This window comes from Penicillium canescens (assembly GCF_028828765.1).
Source record: "Penicillium canescens strain IBT 15451 chromosome Unknown utg000007l_segment0_segment0, whole genome shotgun sequence".
Taxonomy (NCBI): Eukaryota; Fungi; Ascomycota; class Eurotiomycetes; order Eurotiales; family Aspergillaceae; genus Penicillium; species Penicillium canescens.
This window is the reverse complement of record NW_026703969.1, coordinates 1,766,590-1,790,115: the sequence shown is the minus strand read 5'-3', so window position 1 is coordinate 1,790,115 and position 23,526 is coordinate 1,766,590. Positions and strand designations below refer to the sequence as shown.

The following is a 23,526-nucleotide window of genomic DNA, read 5'->3' as shown; positions in this document are numbered from 1 at the left end:
CCATCTTCACTTTATTCGCTTCCATCGTTTGATCTACCAACTAGAGTCGTAAAACTGTCAATATTGTTCAAAGATCTTATGTCCGCCCAATTAACACCGCCTTTAAATGGCATAGGTTACCTCAAAGAGGCAAATAATGATCGCAGAGCAACAGGATAGTTATGATGATGTATTCATTTGCCCGATGTAGCTCGCTCTATATATATGCTGCTATGCGGGAGTGCTGTCAGGCCTGCCGACAGCTGGAAGGTGGTCGCCAGCCCACTGGGCGACCGTCAGGGAACTCGCCTTGCGAATTTCTGATCAATCGCCCTCGAATCGAAAGACGTAAACTAAACAAAAGAAATGCACGGATGCAAACATGATAAACACAAAGCCAAAATGAACGTCATTTACCCCTGGTCGCGGGTAGGACCAGGGCCCCGCTTCAACACACCATTCCCACGCCCTCTTCTCTCCAACTGTCCAGTCTTGTCGGCTGCCGCTTGCGCGCTCGCTTGGATCAAGGGAGTACAGTGGACCTGGCACTGCACTCCTAATGGGCGCCATCCTTCTTCTTCCGTCACACTGTCTAAGGGATCATTGTCTCCGCTCCTTTGTCGTCCCCTTCCTCGCCCAGAGCCGTAGGGTCGACTGTCTGAAATTGGCCTAGGAGGCCGGTCTTGACCATGAATTCGGCCACAACTGTGCGGGCCTCCGGTCGTGTGAGGAGTTCGTCCCGGTGGAGAGCGACTCCCTGGTATGAGAGAGCGCTTCTCATCCAGTCTCGCTCGTCCTGGTGCAAGGGGCATTCCAGTAGGACGTGTGTTACTGTTTGGCTGCCAAGATCGCAATCACACCGCGCTGTTTCGCGTCGGTTGATACGATTCAGGTAAGCCCCTAGGCCAATTCGCCCAGTTCTAAGCTGCATCAGAATCGATGTCGTCGCTTTGCGCAAGCCCGTCCAGTATTCCAGCGTCTTCTTTGTTGGTGCTTCAATCAAGCGTTTCGTCGGACGACTGGTCGCTTCCTTGGCCCACGTTCTGTCCCACTCCAGCTTCGCTTCTCTGCGAATTCGTCGTCTCGCTGCGGCTGCGAGACATATGTCTCGGTTGAGGGGGTTATGCAGCCCGTCCTGTTCCTGCGCCGCTTCTTTTGCGTGTTGGTCCACGATCTCGTTGCCAATGACTCCTTGGTGCGCAGGAATCCATCTGAGTTCTGTCCGAATGCTTCTGCCCGCAAGTTGTCGGATCAGGTTGAGGCATCCTGCTAGATAGACCTGTCCTGACGGCATCCGCGGTCGTCTCAGCGCCTTCAGCGCTGCTTGGCTGTCTACAAAGATGACTACCCCGTTTTTCGCCTGCTTAGCCCATGGCTCTGTGCTTTCCAGAACCATTTCAAGTGCCATCTCAATGGCTCGAAGCTCTGCCGCATATACGGTGGACGTATTATCATCTCCCATCTGGCTATGAGCATGTTGATCCTCAAGGTCCACGACCGCTGCCGCTCCGATCCTTCCATCAATTCCGCTCCCGTCGGTGTACAGAATCAAGGGTCTTTCTCTTGGGTCTTTCATCAGGATCTGGTTGTGATTGTTCACCGCAGCTTCTCTGTCCTCGATGATTACCTCTGGTGGCGCTTGCCATGGTGCCAGGACGAATGCCTTTCGACTCTCCCATTTCCTCGTCAAAGTATCCGGGGGAGCCATAAGACATCCGCCCGCCTTCCAAGCTTGCGCCTCCATCGGTGACCATCCAGCCCAGTCTCTCTCATCTGCCGGTCGTCGACGTAACATCGTTGGCGGGACAGCGAACTTTGGTCCTGTCCGTAGTCGAAGGGCCGTTTCTTTCACCAGTCGATTCATGTGAACAGAAATAGGCGGTAGGTGAAGCTCTGCATTCAGTGCCTCTGCTGCCGTAGTTCTGAAAGCTCCACTGATGAGACATGCTGCCTGCTTCTGGATTGCCACGAAAGGCCGACTGATTATGCGTGCCTTGGAATGACTGATGAGCATAGGTTGATACCACGCGGAAACCCCAAAGAGCATCTGCGGGATTATCACCGCTTGGTAGATCTTTCGCATTGCATAGAGTGAGGCTCCCCACGTTGATCCTGCCAGGCTTCGTAGTGCGTGGAGAGAGACACCGGCCTTGGCCACCGCTTTCTCGCGGTGATGGTGGAATTCCAGACCCGGATCCAGCCAATAGCCTAGGTACCGCTCAGCCGTCCTCGTCGCTGTCACCGTGTGTCCTCGTAGAGAAAGCGATGTGTGTTGTGGGTCGACTTCCCTGGTGTTTACAAAATGCACGAGTGCATACTTCTTCGGGTCAAAAACTGATGCATGTTTCTCGCCCCATTGGTCGGCTTTGCGGCATTCCGCTCTGAGTTTCTTGATGGTTTCGCGTTCGCTGTCTCCCTTTGTCATGAAGCAAACATCGTCGACCCACCCATTGCTTGTCACACCGTTGCTGCAGTTCTCAACGAGGTCTGCGTTGTAGATGAGATATAGAATGGGTGAGATCGGTGATCCTTGAGGGATGCCTGTAGGTGTCAGGATTCGATCGGATGTGCCCTCGGGCATGCGGATCCTTGTGCTTCGATTGGTCAAGAAGGCCCTCACCCAGGGAACGAAATGTCCCAAGCGACGTTTCTTGAGGTTGTGTAGTAGACGTTCATGGGAGACATTGTCGTACGCTCCGGACACGTCCAGCATTAGCAGAGATACCACTGGCTTGCCCTTTCCCCATGCAGTCTTGATTCGGTCGATGATAGTGTGGATAGCATGATCGGTGGATATGCCCTTTCGCCCGCCTAGATGGTTTCGTGGGAGTAAACCGTTGGTTTCTGCTGCGTAGCTGATCCGTCGCGCGACAACTGCCTCCAGAAACTTTCCGAGCGTGTTCAGCAACGCGACGGGTGTGTAGGATTTTGCGAGCTGGTAGTCACTTTTGCCTTGCTTCCGGAGCACCACCGTGATTGAGCGCTGGAAATGTGACGGGTTGTATCCCGTGTTTATGCATGCGTTGAATAACTGGACCATTGTTGCTAGAACCACCGGTATCTCGATAAGCTTGTGCCAGAGAGAGTTTGGTATACCGTCTTCTCCGGGTGCTTTCCCTGCTTTCGCTCCTCGCACCGCCTCCTGTATCTCTTGAGCGGTGACTGCTGGAAACTCGATTTGCTGTGGGTACTGGAATGAGTCCGTGTCGGATAGATCGGCTGGCGGCGGTTTGGGGAAGAAGGCAATCCGGAATGCCTCTGCCTTTTGATCAACTGTTTCTGCGAGAGTTCCAGGCATTTGGGGATCCTGTATTTTCAGCGAAGGGGTGATACCCTTCTCGTAGGCCCCATCTCGGTTTCTTGCCCATTTAGCCAATCGCCACATACCCTGTGGGCCATCTTCAATGACCTGCTGGACTCGGCGCCGGTGCGCCCTTGACAAGGTTCTCTTGACGAGTCGTGTTTTTCTGTTGCGTGCTTCAGAGTAGCACATCCAGTCGTAGGGGTCTTGAGTTCTCGTATGTTTGCGACGGAGGCGACGAACCTCTTTGACCGCAACTTTACACTCGTCGTCAAAGTCGGGGTTCGACCACGCGGATGGTTTTGCCCATGGGGTTGATTCCTCGATTGCTGTTTGGATCGCTCCCATCAGCTCCTGGCATTTGGCTTCTATCCTTTGCGGATTTGCCCGGTATAGGCCTCCTGTCCGTAGACCTCCTTCGATCTTCTGGATGAGTTTCTGATCATCGGTTGCGTTCCAGTTTCTTCTCTTCTGTTGTACTGCAATGGGTGTAATAATATCAAGCACAGTCCTGATCGGGAAATGGTCGGATGCGTGTTCGATGTCATCCGCCCTCTCGCAATTGATAAGCCTGTTGACAAGGTTGGATGTGATGAAGGTGAGGTCAATCACCGACGACTGATCGTTTCGAGACCAGGTAGGTCTGCCTTGTTGGGTCGTCAACTCGAGTCCCCATTCATTGGCGATTTCTAGGAGTTGCTCGGCCTCCTGATCGAGCCTGGTCCCTGTTCCTCCCCATCTCGGGTGATGCGCGTTCATATCTCCAAGGATGATGTGTTCTCCATGAGGTCGTTTTGACAGCTCATTTCTCAGATGTCTAAGAGTATTGCTGCCCGGCCTATTGTATATGTTGTGTATGAAGAGATCTGTCCAGTCTCTGCCCTGATGAGCCTTTCTAAGTTTCAGTAACTGGTAGTCCTGTGAGACGAGTTGACACGACCAAGTGCTCGGGTCAAGCCTTTTAGACACAAACAGGCATACGCCCGGTTGGGAGAGATCCGAGGCTTGGACTTGATTGTCCTGGCCTTGGGTTGTTCCGTCGGCAGCTGCTTTTGGTGGGTAAATTAGCTGGAATGTTGCCGTCGCTGGTTGGTGTGTTGTGTGTTGCATTTCGTTCTTCCATGGCTCCTGCACCGCGACGACGTCCGCCGCGAGGACATTTCTGTCTCTGAGGAACGTTGCCATCACTGGCCACGATTTGTGTACGTTGTATTGAAGAATCTCAAACGATTTCATTGATCAGTTTGTTCGTCATCGCTTCGTTCGCTGGCCTCGTGCCATACTTCATCATTTGGATCTTCGATTGTTGGTGCATCCGTCGTAAAAATCGGCGGAGAAGATCCGATTGGTATCGCTTGTCGCTGCTTGTATTTCAGAACCACCAATTTGCGGTATTCGGGGCTCTCCGGGTCCAGTTCGTCCTCGTCATCAGGCTCGGACGTGTTACCGGCCATGTTGACAGAGGTGACCTCGTTAATGAATTGGGTAAGTCGGTGTTCCCGGCTATCCTGCGGAGTGTCAGGTTGAGGGAGATCGGCCGGAGTGGGTTGAATGCTGAGCCATTCATTGTCGTCTGGTTGCTCGTCCATGGTGTCGTCCGGCTCGCCTGTGCGGCGCCTTTTCGAGGCCGCTTGGAGCCTTGTTGACCCTTGGCATGCTAGTGGTATCATTGCTGGTTTCGGATTCTTTGGCCTCGTTCTTGAGCCTTTTGGGCGACCAGGACCTCTTTTGAGCTGAGTAGGCTGAATAGGCTCAGTGTTTTCCTCTGGTGATGTTTCTACTTCTATTGCTGCAGCCTCCACGTCGATTACAGCATCCTGGGGGTTCCGCCGGGGCTCTTCCCCCCGTTGCTCCTCCGGGGCGTGTATCGACGCTTCGAGTCCATTCGTGGCCATGGGGTCTGCGCTGGTCGAAGTTGCTTCTTTGCCGGTGCTTGCCGTCACTCGGAGGTGCAGAGGAACGCGGTGATATGCAGGGCAGTTGGCCAGCGCTTGCTTGGCTTCGTTCATCGCTGCAACCTTCACCGGACATTCCCGACTTGTAGGTCGATGCCCTTCACCACAGTTGGCGCACTTGACTGGTATCGCTTGCCCCTTCGTCGACGGACACTCCCAGGTCGGGTGTCCGTTGGCGCAGTGACCGCATTTGAATAAGTTGGAACAGTGTGACTGGATATGCCCCGGCTTTTGGCATTTTCTGCATAGCTTTATCCGCCCCTCACGACAGAATCGTGATGCATTGTGAATTTGCTTCCCCCACACGACTCCCGAGATGATCGCGCGATTAGCCACGACTGGGCTGGTGAACTCGATCAGGATGGAGCCCTCCGCCCTCTCCCCCGGACGGGTTAGCCACCCTAGATACTGGATCTTAGCGCCTTCGCCCCAGTTGTTCTGCGCGAGCAGCTCGGCCGCAACGTCAGCCATCGTCTCCGGGGTAACCTTCATCGATTTCACGGGGATATGGTACGCCACCACTCCCCATGACGGTTCTTGGATCACCGAGCCTGGTCCAAAGGCTCTCAGCCACGCAGCATGTTTGCGGAGGACCTCTGCCCCAGCAGCACTGCTGGCGATCATTGCCACATCCCCCGACGGCAATTTTCGAGCAGCGACAAATGAAGCCTGTCCGGCCAGTACCCCTGAATTCTTCTGACGGGCATTTGATACCCTCTGTCGTTCAGCCCTCTCGACCAAATCTTTTGGTGTTAATCCACGGACTTGCTCGCGGTTCGTTCCGACCTTGACGATGACCTCTCGGTCCTCGCGAAGTTCGATTTCCGGTACTCCTAGAGACGATGTGCCGCCGCTCCGGGTGATAGGAGCCGCAGCCGTAGCCAAGTCGCGGCGCCATTCTTTGGCCCGGAAGTTGCGCCACGCTGCCGCAGAGTTCGCCGCGGGGGTAGATAGTGCCGTCGATAATGTGTTCGTTGTCTTTTCAATGGTATTAATTCGCTGGTTCAGGCGTTCGGTGCCGGCGTTGATCTTGGTCAGCGCCTCAAGCACCTTGGCCATCCCCTGACCGTCTCCCCGTTGGGCGTTTAGTGCGTACTGGCGGACGGCACGAATATATCCAGTGACGTACCTGTCCTCTGTGCCATTGTTCTCGATGTGGTTAAGCACCCGGCGGGCCCCTTCCGCGATGTCGTCCATGGATCGGGGCGGATCCGCGAGGGCCGTGGTTTTTGGCGTTCCTCTCCTGTCAGGGGGCAAAATCTGTGCGTTCGCACCCGTCCCAACCATCGCTGCCATCTCCCCTATGAAAAGGGTATCAGGCCGTAGCGCTTGAGGTTACGATTGCGATGAACTAATTCACGAGGCCGTGAGACCTCTGATTGGCTAGATATTTCAAGAAAACGTTTTTGCCAAGAAAGAGTTGTTCCCGCTATGCTGCATTTCGACATATTATACTATTCGGCCGGGGGCGCTTTTCGAAAGAGGGCTAATTAACCCTTAGGGGAACCTTAGCGGCACAGTTCCTACTAATATTTTTTTTTTTTTTTTTTTTTTTTTGGAACGTACGCCATCAGTATCTTCCGAAATATTCTTACTCGCCCTGTTCGGTGATAATCAGTAGCGCATTGGTTGCTCGAAGAACAGACTTTCGGAACCATAGACGGTCGTAGCCACAGCAACGACTACCGTCTGTTGTTGGACGGACGAGAAAATGGAGGACCACTGCTCCTGGAGTTACAGGGTCTGCAGACAAGTTAAGAGAATCGAAGGAATCTTCACGAAATTTGGAAACGAAGGAATTTCTTCAGCTGGGAGAGGCCTTGCGTCGAGGATATAGGAAAGTTCGAAGTCATCTATATCGGCGCCAGTATTACATAGGCATATTTATTACAGTAAGACATGTCGATGCGTTGATCTGACAGTCGGGAAGATCTAGTCATTGTTGGAATAGAGGGAACCCTCTAACCCTCTGTCACCGGCACATGAAGAATTGTGGGTATATTAATAAGTTTCGAAATATCATGAGACCTATTACGGGTGGTGAACGTACCAAAGACGAGTACACTCATTGATATGGGCTTGGAGAAGGGAAATATGGCCAGCAGGATTCACTGGAGGCGGCACGGCAGCTCGACGATGCGATCGCACCAGCCAAGCGGCTAGTTGCCTTTAGCAAATGGGACCTGTCCATGCCCGAAGAGCAAGGTCGTCGCTTTCCGCATTGGCATGCGGACTCACCTTTTCAGGAATGCGAGGACTTCATTAGAGCGCTGGAGAAGGAGAGGAAGCGCGTTATGGGCGATGAGAAGCATTACTGTATGGATGATATATCTCACAATTAACATTGGAAAGGATTGTTACTGACTTGGAAACAAAGACCTGGATACCCTCGCCAATCATCACGATTATCAACGGCGTGGGGCTGGCTCTATGCTTGTCAAATGGGGCTGCGATTTGGCTGATAAGGACGGCGTTGCAGCTTATGTGGATGCTAGCAAGGAAGGCGCACCGCTATACCAGAGACGCGGCTTTGTAGATTTCAGTCTTCCCGGCTCTGAAGTGGCCGCGATGGCTCGCGGCAAGAAAACTGCATAAGCGATACTCATTGCTTTTAATTCAGGGAAGGGCGGATCCAAGCGAATGTATTGACATGTATGGAAGTCCTTTCAAAAGCCCGGTGCTCAAAAACTTATCTCTATTCCTTGTAAGTGCTAATGAAAACATCCAAGCTGTCCAAACGGCAGGTTCCTTCTCGAAAAAAGCAGTGTATTCAGGTGAAGGCAGATGTTTGTTGTGGATACCCAGGAAGATAAACAGGGCGGCCACTTCATTGAGACGCTCATTATCAGCTTACCTGAAATTCCACTTTGACTGTATTGTGTAAACTTTCCGTAGGCGTGACCCACCTCCTTTCTTAGCAGCTTTGTCTCCTCCCAACTAGTCTCTTGGAAATCGCTTAGGTCCTGTGCTACCGAATAGCGAGGCGCCCGATTCGTGTATGGCTAGCGTATGGTTTCCATGGCCCGTCCCAGGATACGCGCTATCGGGAGTAGCGAACTTGCTTGTCTTAAGAGGGGAAAAATCGTGGCCCGTCCTACGATGAGTTCGATCGGGAGAAACGGCCTGACCTGCGATGGCTTGAAGAAAGGGGTAATCGTGGACTGTCCTGTGATGAGCTTGGCCCTACTGAAGAAGGGAACTCGTGGTCAGTCTCGGGATCGGGGGCACAGACAGAAAACTGTGGCCCGCCTCAGGATTTGCGCTCTTCGGAGTAACACAGCTGCGCGGAATGTCTTGGAAGGATGGAAAACTGTGGCTCATCTTAGGATGTACTGGATCCAGAGCAGTTTGTTCTAAACCTCAGTATATATTACCTTGTCAGTAAGACGCATCTGTTGCACTAAAGTTGAGCCTTGAACATGGATATCCGGGCCCTTACATCAACCCACTTCTCACCAGCCTTCCCGGCCCTAAGACTCGCTCTAGAGTGCTATTTCGGAATGGAGTTCATTGCTAAATCTCATTTGAAAGATGGCGAAGAATATCCTGTTTCTTTAAGTAGTGTTTTTGTGGCATGAAAAAGTAGCTTCGCCAGGTGGCTGTTCGAAATAGCTTTCTTCAAAGTCGCTGTTTTAAACCGCGAAATGGGCGCTCCATCGATGGACGCACAGTGTAAAGTCGGTAGAAATACTAGCTAGCCGGTTGCACCCTGTCGGTAGCTGATACCACGTGTACGTCCTTTTGGGTTAGACTCTAACCCAAAAGGAATATGATTATTCATGAATATTCATGAATAATTGCGAATATGAATTATATGAATTGCATAATATGTGTTGAGATAGGTAGTTGTAGTGTTCTTGTTGAGGTTACTATCAAAAGTGGGAACCCCGTCTATTTAAATGTCCATCTATTCTAACCATTGCTACACTGGCACAAATGGAGACGGATGAGATATTTTTGGCCCGCACGGGGCACCTGCGGTCTGAACACTGGCGATGTAGGCCTCGTTGACGGAGGGCTACAGCGCCGTGAGGGCTGCAGGCGGGCCCGTGGCACTCCGTATATTCTAGGAGGAAAAATAGCTATGCGGGAGCATACGTTGTATATACATGAGGGGGTTCCGCGGTGGGCGGGAAGAAACCGTCGCGGAGAGAGCCCGGCTCTCCCTCGAAACGGCGATGTTCTTTTCGAGGGAGGGGAAGGCCAGGCGATATTTGTGTGCGAAGTCCAGCACGGGATATCGTGGGCCCGACGCAAGGGGGCTCTCACGCAACAGTCCCAAATAGAACCTATCATCGCTAGTCCTGCCATAAGCTTTGACCACCGCGATACTCAACAACGAGATTCATTTATTCATATTCGCGGAGTGCGAATATGAATATGCCCTATATTCGCATTCATTTATTCCTTTCGGAGCCCTAGGTTAGAGTCCTACTTCACATACCTGTTCCTCACCTCTGGCCATTCGATACAGCTAATTGCAAAAAAACTAGAAACACTGCTTCCGTCCTTGGGGAAGTTATCGCACCTTCTCGGACGATGGAGACTCCTAGAAGGAGATCGTATGGTTTGGTACGAACTGGAATCGCGGCTCGGCAAGTTCTTGCGGAGTCGCGATTCTGAACCGCCAACAATGTGTCTGACCAATGGGCGCACAGTATCCAGCCAAAACTGCCAAATTTATTCGGTAGTTCTGGACCGTAATAAAGTACGGACGGAGTACCTTTCACGTATACTCCTCGAAGCTATTTACATTAGTTTCAACTCTATTCCTGGTGTTTCATCGAAACTTTTTTGTTATGCTTATCTGGCTAGGGTGGATGTGAGAATTAAAAGGCTTATTGGGCCTTGGCTACTGAGGGTAAAAGTTTATCATGGGATAATCAAGGTCCTCTAAGTCAACATGAAGTGTTGCCTGACGTTTCTTCTCTTTTTCTGCCAAATACATGTGGTAGTGCGCGAACGGGTCTTGGCATCAATCGCCACGATAGGACATCTGCAACAACATTTCTAGATGTAGGAATTTATTGTTTAAGCGGATAGCAACACGTGTAAGTCCGTTTCATTTGGGGTTTAGCCTGGTAGGAGCACGTCATAGCGTAGTCGAAGTAGTGGGTGGTTCTCACGGGCAGCCAAATAGGTGGAACTGGGCGACGCGCCACTGTAGACCTTCTCGTGCACGGGATTTAATATACTGGGTCCGGTTCCATGTTCACTCTCCACAGTATCATCATAGGAACACGGGTTGTTATCTCCAGGGCCAGGAACCGTGCCCCCAGATGCCATTTCTTTTATACAAGCGCGGGCCTTACTCCTCGCGACTTTTGCTTCCACAGGGACACGGCCCAGCTCCCTGGAATCTTGGTCATGGTAGTCCACGCTCTGCGTTCTTTATATGCCGCAGGGGTCGACTCGTCCCTCTCTCGTCGCTGGGAGTTTCGCAAAGAGTCCCCGCTCGAGGGTAGCGACCGCTCGCTTTTTATTGCCATGGGCGTGATAGCTCTCTTCTCTTTGGGGTCCACTCTTAGCCTCGTCTCATTCCTGACGTACCGATTCATCTACTGGCAGCGGTACTATAAGCACTCGCTTGCTCAGAACCAATACGTTGTGCTTATTTACAATCTCCTGCTGGTTGACTTGCAGCAAGCAATCGCCTTTCTAATCAGTTTGTACTGGGTGTCTCGTGGAGGCATCCGCTTTGGTGAGCCCGCCTGCTATTTGCAAGGATGGTGGATTCAGACAGGAGACCCGGGTAGTGGGTTGTTCGTCCTGTCAATTGCTCTTCATATGGTGGCCGTGGTGCTGCGTGGCCGACAATTGCCGTTCAATATCTTTGTATACTTGGTGATCGGGCTATGGATATTCATTCTCGTTTTGGGATTCATTCCGGTTGGTTTGTATGGCTCTGAGGCGTTTGTCATCTCAGAGGCCAATTGGGTATATACTCCTGCTTCCCTTGTGCCTGAAGACCAGTGAGCTGATTCGCTTGATTATACAGTGCTGGTTGAGTCCAGAGCACGAAAATGAACGACTTTGGGGTCACTATATCTGGATTTTCTTTTCCGAGTTCGGTACAATCGTCCTCTATGCGATAATGTTCTTCTACCTTCGACGTCGTATGACGCAAGCGAAGATGCTCCGCCGTGGCCAGCAAGAGAGCCTGCACCGTCTCAACCGAGTTGTTATTTACATGGTGATCTACCCATTCGTTTACCTGATTCTGTCGCTGCCACTTGCTGCGGGTCGTATGGCAACCGCTCGCGGTGACCCCCCAGTAAGACTTACTTCGGTATCGCTGGCTCCTTGATGGCTTTGTCTGGTGTCATGGATGTGATTGTCTATACCCTTACTCGTCGCCACCTGCTCATCGATACCGAGCACAGTACGACTGACGGCAACTATGATAACACAGACTCACAATGGCAGACCATCGTTACCGCAACCGCTGGTGGTGGAACTCGCTCTCGAAAGGGAGGGTCCCGCATGGGATCTCGACTGAGCTCGAAGTTCAGGCGGAGTATGCCCACTGTTGACAAGGAGACCCGACATCGTCCGTTCGAGGACTCAACCGAGGATATTGTTCCGAAGAACGACGTGGAAATGACCAACTTTGGTGGCGTGTACCAGGAAACCACCATTGAGATCTCTCACGAACCCGCAACCCCTGCTGGGTATATGGATAGGAGCGCACGCCGGAGCGGCTAGGAGCTTAATTATGCTGTATGATTCTTTGTCGCCCTCTGGGGCATTTGCTTATATACCACCTATTTAATATCTGTGTCTGCCACTTCCATAAATTTTTCCAATCTACGATCCCTCGTGTTTTGCATATGAATAATATTTGCCCTGTCTCCAGCGAGCACGCTGGATGAGAGCACCGCTCAAAATGGGCCACAGAGGTGGACGTGGACTCAAAGGACTCTAATGGCCGAACACCACGTACTCTGACGCTCGTTGCCAAGACTCTCCTTCACCCCTTTGCAAAGATCTTGCTTTCCTACCGAGCCGACGTAGATGCGATGGTCGATAATTTCTCTCCTCTCATGACAGCCGCAAAATACGGTTCAGACCTGGTCACCAATCTCTTGCTGCGTAAGAGAGAGCCGCGCTTGAATACAAGAAACGCGAACGGCCTGTATGCTCCGTGGTACGGCGTGGAGAAAGGGTCATTTGCGGTCGTGAACCGGCTCCTCCAACACCGTCGTGTTAAGATCGATCTTCCTAATTGTCAGGGCCAAACAGTGCTCGGCTTGCTGTCTACCGAGGCAACAGAGAACTGGCAAGCCTACTACTCTCAAGAGGCGCCAACCCCGATATCAAGGACGTCGATGGATTCTCGCCATGGATCGAGGCATGCATCAGCAATAAGAACTCCATTAAAGATCTGCTCCTAGATTTTATATTCGCTGAGTCCACCGAGAGGGCTTCAAAGGATAGCGTATTTGCTGGGAATGGAGGTGAGGGCAGCTGTCTTTATGGACAAGGCCAAGTTCAGCTACCAACAAAGCGGGTGAGATTTGCCCATGTCTGACAATGTTTTCCCACCAGAACAGCTCACTGGCTGTATTTTGTGTTATCATTTATTTTGGGAACGGGAAGTAATAACACAAGACATAAGACGATGCGCATATTGATTCGTAGATTAACTAATCATCACCCGTTGCCTTCACTCAATCGTGCAATCTCAATGAGCTGCTTACCTTCATACATGTGTATTTGAATTCAATCGAAGGGTACAGCGCACGTTGAGAGCAGGGCGAAGGCAGTGGTAGTGTAAGAATGCGCTGAAATGGTGGATGTCTGTCTATATGGGAGGATGGAAAAGGATTGGAGAGCAGGATATTCGCCTCAAAGTGACATTTCTACCTACAGCAACATATAGTTCAAGAATAAATACAAAATTAGCAAGACAGCGTGTTCACATGAACCCGTCAAGCTTATACAGGAAGTGGAAAGAAGTACACTTAGTGACATATAGAAGCCGAGTCCATAACCAAGGTTGAATCCTCACTCCATGAGTTAGTCCAGTGGTGTGCATTTAGAACCAACCGAAAGGGAAACCACCGGAAGAACCCTCACCCTTACCCTTACCACCAAAGTGGGAACCCTGAGGGGTCTCAGTAGGGAAAGTGGTAGGGAAGGCAATAGGGATGGAGGAAGGAGTAGGCTTAACGCCAACAGTCCTCCAGCTCCAAGTAGGCTTAGGACCGGCAGGCGAAGCACCAGGACCAGCAGAGGACAGCACAGGGGCAATCTGACCCCGGAACTGTCGTTTCGAGTTCGACGAGCTGAGCTTACCAACACCAGCATTGGACAGAACGGATGAGCGGACGCGGCTAGCAGCCAGGACGTTGACGCTGGATTCACCCTTGGGCATGGCGCTCAGCACGGACTCATCGCTAGCGGAAAGGGTGCCAGATTGGACAAGGGAGTTTGGTGCGCAGTCGCGGCCGAGCTTGGATTTGCAGGTTGCTGCTGAGCTGGAGCTTACGGCGAAGGTTGCGCCTGGGGAGCTGTCCTTTAGCATGGGGATCTTGACTTGGTGGAAGACGTTGCCTTCAATTAGAGCGTTGGTGCTTTCACCGATGTCGAAGGCGTGGCCGGTGTTGTTGAACCAGTAGTTGTTGTAGGCATGCCAGAAGCTGTTGAATTCGAGCTTGGGGGAGCGGCCGGAAGTGTGGTGGATGTAGTTTCCAGTGAATGTTACTTGGTCGTCTTTGCCGTATCCGAGGCTGGGGTGGGTTAGTTTGTGTTGATGTTTGTTTGTGGATGTGATTGCTTACACTGTCCAGTAATGGTGGCCATCGCAGGAGGCGGACCAGCTGGTCTGGCCGTCAAATTCAGAGTTGGAGATGGTGACCGCGCCGCCTGGGTTTTGGTAAGTATAGATCTATGGAGAGAGGATGAAGGAATACATACTAGCCTTATAACCAGAGACGAACATCTGACGACCAACGAGGTTGACCTTGACGTGATCAATCCAGATGTTGTTGGTACCATTGAGACTAATGGCATCACCACCCCAGATGAACTGAGGGTTCAACTCGGTGATGTGAATGTTCTGAATGATAACATTGCTAACACCGGTCAAGCGGAGACCCTTACCACGAATGACACCATTACTGCCAACACCGACAATAGACTTGTTCGATGCAACATTGATACCCTCAATGCCGGCCTTGTCATAAGTACAAGTGGTAGTCGGGTAGCTGCCACACCAGTCGGAGTTATCGATGGCATTCTGGCCAGCGCTGCCGCAGGTGTTGGATTCGGGGATACAGCACTTGCAGTCGGTGCACTTGCCCTCCGTGCCGAGGTAGTTGAACTCCTTTTCAATGAGGATGGTACGCGGGGTGCTGTCGGTCAACCACTTGGTCAATTCGGTGGTATCGCTAGGCGCAGCGGCGACGGCACTGCCACCGCCAGTTGTGCCTGATGCGAAGCCGATTGCGGTGCCTGACACACCAGCGGCCTGGGCGTGGGCGCCCAAGAGGGCGACCGCTGCCACGAGGGATTTGAGGAGGGACATTGTTTGCTGGAATTTGTCCAGAAGGGAATGGGAATGAAAAAGAAAAGAACGACTGGACCAGCAGTACGTTAAGGAATGGAATACGTTAAGGAATGGAATACGTTAAGGAATGGAATACGTTAAGGAATGGAATCAAAGGAATGAATGAACGAGGGGAGGAAGAGAAAAAATTGCCTTAATGAAGACATAATGAACATGCGAAAGCTGCTTTATATCTTAGAAGTGTACGCAGTAGGCTGCACTGTTGGTAGTGGACACGGAGCGGCCGCGTAGGTGGGCTTAGCCTGTTAGAACTTGAGTAGACTAGAGCCTTGATCATTGCCTTTAGAAGCAAGCCCCGATTTGCAAGTGTGAATTGTCCCCGACAGTCGCAATGATCGTCAGGTGGCCTTCCAGTTCCTGAAGACCCACGGTTGGTGTTTCAGACGACTCTAACCGGGGGTTTTCTCAATGGGCGACTGTACTTCACACAAGGGTCTCGTCAATCACAAAGGTTGTCCAAACTCGACTGTGTTGTGGTTTTTAATCGCCGCGAGAACAGCCAAAATGAAAGGCAGACGCACTTGCTCGACAAGATTAAGGTCATTTTTCTGGGTCGCTGAGAGCCCCAGCGGTTGGGCAGTGAGACGTAGATATTCCCTGAAAGGGTTATTACAGACTGACTGCTATTCCTTACTTCAGCAACTCCCCCGCAGACTTCGCAGTAAGGCCTTTACCACACGGCGATTTGTCAATAATGTGAAACCAGCAAACTTGATAATAGTTCTATGGATAATGTAAGCTTGTTGAAAGTTTTAGGAAATGCTAAAGATTGCTCGCACTCCATTCCTTCTCCCCGCCTGTTTTCTCAAGGCCCCACCGCGGTTTCACCTCATGTACCCTGCTACTCTTTCCATGTAATGCTCTCTCGTCCATAATTACAGGTTACTATACACGGATTTAGATTATCAAGCGAAGGTATAGAGGTATTAACTTACATAGCAGTAGCTGTTAGAGCTAGTAGTTTATATTAGCTTTGGCTAATAGCTTTGGCTAATAGCTTTAAAAAGGAAAAAGAACTTACGTTCCATAGATATCTGCAAAGCAGTGACTAGATATAGAAGTCAGCTTTTGTTAAGAATACGCTTATAGTAAAATAAGGATTATTTTACCCATCCAAGCGTTGCTTATTACACTATATGAAATTAACCTTAGTATTATTTCTTATACTGTATAATAAACATCAAGCCTAGTGTCAAATCTTGTCCGAGCTTTTTTCCGGAGGTCCACTTCTTGGCTAGCATTTAAGAGGGCATTTTGCACCCTCAAATCCTTCCAAGCTGGCACTCCCGGCTCGCGACCCCTGTCCTGGGCAATACGCTACCGCATCCAGCTACTCGCGGGAATGCCTTATAGTAATGCGGTCTTACAAAGATGACTTGAGTGAAGACAACATACATTCTATCAGAACAAGCATCCCCGTACAACATCTCTGTTACTTTACACCTGAATGAAAGATGCCATTTTCCATTGCTGGCGCGAGAAAGGCAGAAAGAGTGAGAATACGGGTTGCTAACGACGGACGCCTAGTTTGAACCTTACAATTCGGTGTTTGAATTTGGGATGATCTACATTCATTTTATCTATTCAATGATGCTTCTTCGGAATACGAAGCGAACGATGAAGATAATGCACAGGCCTTTGCTTCATCGAATACTCTTGGAATACTCGAATACTGATCCCCAGCACCACGGAGAGGTGCCTGCACATTGCTGGGGAGCCATAACAAGTCCATGGCGAGCCAAGTCTTGCATGACCGAGTGCATTTTTACAATCACAGGGCTCATTGGTTGTGAGGGAGCACATTTTTACATACACAGGGCTCATTGGCTATGAGGGAGCGCAACTCTTACATCGCTGGGCTCGTGGCAGCGACAGCCGTGGTTACGGAACCTCTCAAGCCCGCAGGCAGATAGGGACACTTTGATGTGTCAAAGAGAGCCCTACCGTAGCGTAGTCCACCAAAAGTTCATGGTTGTTGCCGTTTTGTGAAGTCTTCGACACAAAACCACACCAATGATATTGCAGAGATTACTCATACTCGGGAAGCAGATTGATGATTTTGTACTCCGTAGTTCGGACCGCTCGTTTTCGAATGAGAGGATGGACGTATTTAATTATAGCGAATTATAGCGAGTAGCAGAATAATCAAGGCGGTAAACTATAGTCCAAGGTACCTTTGCGCGCATGGCGCCAGTGTGGAACATTTTAGGACTGATGACGTTTCGGCGCAGGCATTACTTGAGCTTGGTTATGGACGCGCACCCAGACAATGACTAACAATTATTTTCGTAGCAGAAACCACCACAACCAGACTGGCCATTGGGACAAGTACAGCAGATCCTGGGTAGGATTAACCCATTTCCGTCACGATTAGGTGCTGGACTAGCTGAGACAGCAGAAACCGAGAAAAGAATAACAGGGACAATCCTCATAATTTTCATGATTCTCAAACTAAATCTTGTCAGTTTAACAAGCACTATGTGATAGTAAGTAGAAATGGAAGACACCTTGAATAAAGCTTGTGTAGTGAATCAGATGACAATATAGTTCTAGGTCGTCGTCAGAATATCATATCGCAAAGATAATACCGATTCGAAATACCTTACCTTTCCGAACTATCGTTGATACAGTAGGTTGAGGTAAATGGCAAGAAATCTCGGAGATGATGATAATGATGAAGCATTTAAGATGGAAATTCAAGTCTTTATGTACCCTGGCGGAATACGGCTACGAATGCTCTCAAGGTTAGAAGAGTCACGTAACTAAAGGCTAATAAAAAAGTAGAGCTTTGCCGAGTGGCCTGGAAAACGGTATTTTGAAAATGGCTCAACCGTTTGAGAGCTGCCTGACCCTAGTTGTCGGTCGCCTAATTTTCGTGTCTGGAACCTAAGGCCTTTAGGGACGATTTTCTGTTGGATACTTCGGCGAGGACGAGATCGTGCGGGGTCAGCTCGTATTCTGCCGTTCGAAGGAAGCCAGTATAGAACCATGTGACTTTGAACGGGGCTTCAGGCTGGGCCGCCACTTAGTTGGAGGCTAAGCTCGGCGTATTCACCCAATGGCTGCGTGCTCCTATTCACAAGCTGTCATCAAGTGGGTCTGGTATGGGACCATCAAGCCAACCATTCGCCCCGGACCGATCCACAACCCCTCTTTCTCACCATCTTAAAAAGCTTGCAAAAGCTTAGCATCAGTTTATTCCAAAAGCGACCCCATGAAGATGCAAGTGCCATTTGGAAATACCCCAGAGGTAGCTCTCTTTCTCCTAAGAACATTTCATTCTTAGCTGCAAAACAGTGCCAAGGAATTGGTCTTAATTACCGCTGTGATGCGGTACCTCCCTGTGTCCCATTGTAGGATTATATCAAGCTGAGAAGTGATAATTTACCACTAAGGACTGGCTGGTTCAACGACTACCCACTCCTCTGTATGTTTTTGTATGGTAAACCGGATCATCTCAGAATACCCGCGTCGTAACACGCCATACTAGCCCCTGAGGCTATGAGACGCCTTCAACAGCCATCTCCTAGTTAGTTCTCAGTCAAACTCGTTCAATTTGGTTCCCTCAGTACTGGTATGTACGGAAATCCTGCGAACCGGCTAAAAGGAATCTTTATATTAAAATAATAATCAGATTTCAGTGTTATCATGCGTATTGAAATGTTTTTCGACATTACACCAGACCGCCCACGTCGCTTTTAGATGAAGGGATTTCCATATCCCCACGGCAACTCGAGATATCCCGTAGCGAGTCCGCTAACGTTAACGTGATTCACGGTCTCCCGGGCGACACTGCTGGTCGGGCGGCCCCACCAAAAATGAAAAAACCTTCAATTTTTAAGCATGAATAATACCACAAAAACAACTTAAATTTTGCTATTTAACACGTGTAGGGCATTTAATATACGTATGACCTTTAGTACCACATCCAGAACAGGTGACCTGCCGCCTAACTGTAGGCATAGAGGGTAAAGCAGGTTCTGTAGGTTGTTCTACAGGCATCTCCAGCAAAGATATATCTTTACATACATCCTTCTTCTCAATAACCACATCACTCTGACTGCTCTCCTGACCCCTTAAAATGCCTCTCTGATCAATAAATGTATGTTTGATCACTCGTTTTTTTGTCTGTTTTTTGTTGGTTGCCTCTAATTGTATACAGCGATCTTGGAGGAAAATTTGGCGGTGGACCACTTTTATGGTCATTTCGTAGGTCCTCTTAATCTCCCGTTTAATAGGCGAAGAAAGGATTGAAGAAGAAGATTCTAGACCTTTTTTGATACGAGATTGCGATTTTGAGAATTTCGAGAGAGTCCAGAGAGTATTTGGATCACTATCACTGCCGGAAGAGAGTGGTCGCTGGGAAAGGATCTCAAGAGGAGGAAGTTCATCCAGGTGCACATTCAGTTTTTCCAAGACTTTATCTGGATTAAATGGTGTTAATCCAGTAGCCAAGAAGCTATTCTGGATAGTAGAGGCCGTAAAAGCACCCTTTCTTGCATCTGCAATCAATTCAAGGAAATCTTCCTTATCAATAGAATTGACTCCATTCCGCATCATGGTTGAAACCGCTCCTCCATAAAGCCTCTTCAAAACCGAAAAACAACCCACATCCAAAGGTTGTAAAAGATGAGAGGCATGGGAAGGCATGCAGATTGCAATGATATCATTTTCATCACAAAGTTGGTCAAATTCAGGGGTCAAATAACTACCGTGACCATCCAGGACCAAGAGGCAATATTTTCCTACCCTTCTCCCAATATTTGGGATAAAGTAGTATTTTAGCCACCAAATACCAATCTCATTGGTACTCCAGCCATTTTTACTTGTAGTAAGACCAGCTCCTTCTTGATTGTTCAGGAGGGGTTGGCGTAGATGCGCTGGAAAAAGTTTTCCCTTGAAAACAAAGAGTGGAGGATGAACACTTCCATCAGCTCTGATACACTCAATTGAAGTCGCCCACTCGCGATTTCCGGCTTGTAAGAGAGCTCTTTTCCCATAGTATTCAGCCGAGGTAATAATCCTCTGTGTTGCGCCAACCCCCATAGCAAAACCAGACTCATCAAAGTTGAAAATATCATCTGAAGTGATACCCCACTTTTCAATAGTATTTTGGACCAAATCAAACCATGGTTTAATAATTCGAGGGTCCTCTGAAAGTGCTCTCTGATAGTCGTATTTTCGAGAGAGTCGACTGGATAAATTCGGGCGTCGTTTGATAAATTGAGTAGGCCAATTGACACCGATAGTGGAGGGGTATTTTTCTGGGCACTTCGTAGGAGATTGGCCATATCGCGCAACATAGGCATCGTGAGAGCAGCACCTCTGGTATCCATATCAAGTAACCAATTTTCCATTGATTGCTCTTCAATTTCAGTGAAAATATGGCCAGTTGGTCTCTTCTCAGCCAAAGATTCGCGCCCATTGATCCGATACTTCAAAGTTGAGACAGGTAAATCAAATGATCGTGCAGCAGCTGCAGCAGAGGGATATTTACCATCTTTTATAGCCTTTATAGCTAATAAAAGACGGCCCTCCTGCTCTATCAACTTTTTTTTTCGATCAGAGCGTTGGGGGGGCATTTTTGTTGTGGTTAAAAAACATGTTTTATTATTGAGGGGGATTTTTTATGGGGTCGCCCGACTGGCAGTGTCGCCCGGGAGACCGTGAATCACGTTAGTCAGAGTGAATCTCATATGCTTATATAATCAGGATAGAGCGATTTGAGTTTGGGGGTCCAAAGGCGGGTTACAGTTGAGCCTGGTTCAAAAAGTAACGTGACCGACCCACCCGGACGGAAAATTGATATTCCGGATTTTGAACCAGGCTTAGCTTCCAGGTTCCTCCTGGTTCGGAAAATTCTGAGCCTCGCTCAGTCCACGTAAGCAAAATAGTAGAATTTGATTGGTTAACGCTCCCCACACTCATTCACGCTAGATAAGTAGTTCATGTATAGCCTTAATTTACGACACCTACGTTCATGAACATATTTTCAACATATTTATAACATATTCTGAACACATGTTTTGTAGAATTGAATAACAAAGGAAGGAGCACCGCGGTTTCTTCTACGATCGCACTTTATTTCAACCAACTACTGAATGAATGTCGCTCACGTACATGTCAACAAAGCACGTTGTATATATATAAACAAAGCACTCATGCACTGTCTACTCCCTCTCTCTTCTTCTTCCAACCACCATCTCTTAACTTCTTCATCTACCCTCCTCCTCTCTTTATTAACTTCTTTTGCTTCGCTTCTTGTGTTTTGCAGCTCTCAATACAGCTGATCACACTAGCTTCGCCGTCTTTCCAGGTCAAAAATTCCACGCGCCTACTTTGAGGCAACTGGGGTCAATACGGCGGCAAACCCAGTGCCATTATTTGGCTACGTCCATGGTATGTTGATTCTTGGATATGCAAAACATATGTTGACCAGATGCAGAGCCACTTATTGACCCGAATCCCAACCGGAAAGCCTGCCACATGGCATACACAACACGCTGCTGGTAACCTCCGCTACGCTATCACCGCAGCCGATCTTGAGAACGCGGCTGGCCAGCCTCCAAATCCGCGTCTACGGCTGTCGAAAATCAATACCCTGGTTTGCCCTGTCGTCGAAAATCCCCCGGTTCACCAGTGCGGACAGACGTTTGAGAGCCAGCCTGATTTCCGTCGGCATCTCCGCCAGGTTCATTCTGGATGCTGTGAGTACATCTGGGTTACATATGTAAAAGATATGCTAACTCGATAGTCGTGAACCATAACATGGAGCGCCTTGCGTATGAATCTTGCACTTCTATGAATGATCTATTACTAACGTATTTGTTTACAAATAGTCGGGATGAGGACGACTTCCGGAACGCGTATGGAGAGCGTTTCCATCGACTCCAGCAACCGGTTACTCCTACTAGTGGTGGCCGTAGTCGACGCGTAAGTATTTAGTGTTCTGTGAATATTATAAACATATGCTTATCATATGCAGCGTGGGCAAAACCCTCCTCCGAACCCGATTCCATTTGTGTTACAAGGTCATGATAATGGTAATCACAACAACAATGGCGGTAATAGAGATAGTGATGGCGATGGCGATGGAGATGGATCTGTATCTAGTAGCTCAGCGGCATTTTCGACAGGGCGTCCTTAGATCGATCTTTTAGGTTTTGAATATGTTTAACATGATCTATCAAAGCTGTTTTAATAACTCCTCCTTTTGCCGCTTAAGATCTTGCAATCGTTTCCGCGCTTGAAGTTCCGCAATCTCCTGTTGTAACTTGATCTCTTCTTGATAAAGGTTATCAAGATGAGATGTTTGAGGCTGTGTAGGTTGAACTGAGTATGAACAAGATTGAATAGAGCGTGAGCGAGATATTCGTGAACGCGAATGACTAATAGATGACTGAGTCTCAAATTGCGAATCAGCAACTGATATTGAATCAGAATTGATGTCGGAATCTAGGCGTGGAGGTGGGCCCATAGGAGGTGTAGAAGGCTCAATTGAATCATATGGATTTCCGGGCTTCCAAGGTCGCCATGGCTTTTTTTGACGAGATACTGCACTAGCACGATTGCGTACTTCCTTTCGACGGTATTGTTTACTGATGCGTGAGATACTGTCAGAAGCTCTCCAGGTTGCATTTTGGCCAGTTTCAGCAAATCGGTTGTTCTTTTCAACCATCTCAAAAACATGTTGTTTTGTTCTGGGAGTCATATATTAGCCACATGTTTGACATATGTTTAACATATGTTAAAGAAACTCACTTCAAGACAGCTGTAAGTAGCGATTGTTTCCGACCAATTGCCTCATTATCTACAAAATGACTGCTTTCGCAGATTCCTGTATGATGAGGTGCCGCAATCCACCAATCAATCGGGATCTTGGAGGCTTCACGCGTGATCCCTGCTAAAATCCATGACGCTCGCTTATTCTTGAACCAATTCGCTGTTTCAGGGAATTCTTCTGATGCTTTATCCATACAGCGAATAACCTCGTCTTTTGAAGTGCTCTGAAAGATCATAGTGATTACACCAAAGGCAGGATGCCTTGGAAATTTCTTGAAAAACGCGCGTTTAACATGTACCTCGCAAAAGAGAAGCACTCGTTCCAGATGCTCATGCCAGTTCCAGCGTGGGTCACGAGATGCAAGATAATCGCCAAGTCCTTTAATGATAACATATGGTTAACATATGTATTGCATATCAAGAGAATCTTGTACATACCAGGTGCTTGTTTTTTGCACATATCTAATGTAACTGTGCGAATCCCCTCTGCATCATCGTCACCACCAAGTTGATATGCCCAAGATACTGGCTTCCGGCCAACATCACCCAAGACTTTGAAAAGCCTTTCGAAAAGTGTTGCATATGCATGACGTGTATCCAAATTCATGAATGCATAGGCGTAAGTGTTAATCCGATTACCTTCCTCATTCCATGAAGCAATAGTAAAGACATTTGTTTTACCAGCTACCATCTTGAATGCAAGATCCATTTCAATATAACGCACTGATTGGAATAGCTTAGCCTGTGCATATGTACAACAGATGACCAGAAAGTGCTGGCGTTGTTCATCAAAGAAATAGACATCACGAATCCATTGTTCATCGACCTCCTTTGCTTGATCAAAGAGAAACTCGCGATAGACCCCCGCAATATCTGTCCCCTTAGGGTAGTGGAGAAGTCTTTGTTTGCGGATAAGCGCTGTAATTCGATCTTCTACA

General features: G+C 48.9%; 4 protein-coding genes across 4 annotated transcripts; 3 read left to right on the top strand and 1 right to left on the bottom strand.

The window, feature by feature from the left end:
• Positions 1–7,424: 7,424 nt before the first annotated feature.
• N7446_010840 (GNAT family N-acetyltransferase) lies at positions 7,425–7,830 on the top strand (the record flags this gene model as incomplete). Its single annotated transcript, XM_058519583.1, has 2 exons — positions 7,425–7,551; positions 7,613–7,830. The coding sequence occupies 2 exons, from the start codon at positions 7,425–7,427 to the stop codon at positions 7,828–7,830; spliced, it is 345 nt and encodes a 114-aa protein (XP_058368421.1).
• Positions 7,831–10,602: 2,772 nt separating this feature from the next.
• Positions 10,603–11,940, top strand: N7446_010839 (uncharacterized protein; the record flags this gene model as incomplete). The annotated part of the gene is made up of 3 exons (XM_058519582.1): positions 10,603–11,172; positions 11,234–11,457; positions 11,511–11,940. The coding sequence occupies 3 exons, from the start codon at positions 10,603–10,605 to the stop codon at positions 11,938–11,940; spliced, it is 1,224 nt and encodes a 407-aa protein (XP_058368420.1).
• A 1,333-nt stretch (positions 11,941–13,273) lies between these two features.
• N7446_010838 (uncharacterized protein) lies at positions 13,274–14,764 on the bottom strand (the record flags this gene model as incomplete). Its single annotated transcript, XM_058519581.1, has 3 exons — positions 13,274–13,967; positions 14,019–14,103; positions 14,155–14,764. 3 exons carry the CDS (start codon positions 14,762–14,764, stop codon positions 13,274–13,276), a joined length of 1,389 nt encoding a protein of 462 aa, XP_058368419.1.
• A 6,481-nt stretch (positions 14,765–21,245) lies between these two features.
• On the top strand, positions 21,246–21,953 carry N7446_010837 (uncharacterized protein; the record flags this gene model as incomplete). The annotated part of the gene is made up of 4 exons (XM_058519580.1): positions 21,246–21,513; positions 21,561–21,588; positions 21,646–21,739; positions 21,792–21,953. The coding sequence occupies 4 exons, from the start codon at positions 21,246–21,248 to the stop codon at positions 21,951–21,953; spliced, it is 552 nt and encodes a 183-aa protein (XP_058368418.1).
• Positions 21,954–23,526: the final 1,573 nt, after the last annotated feature.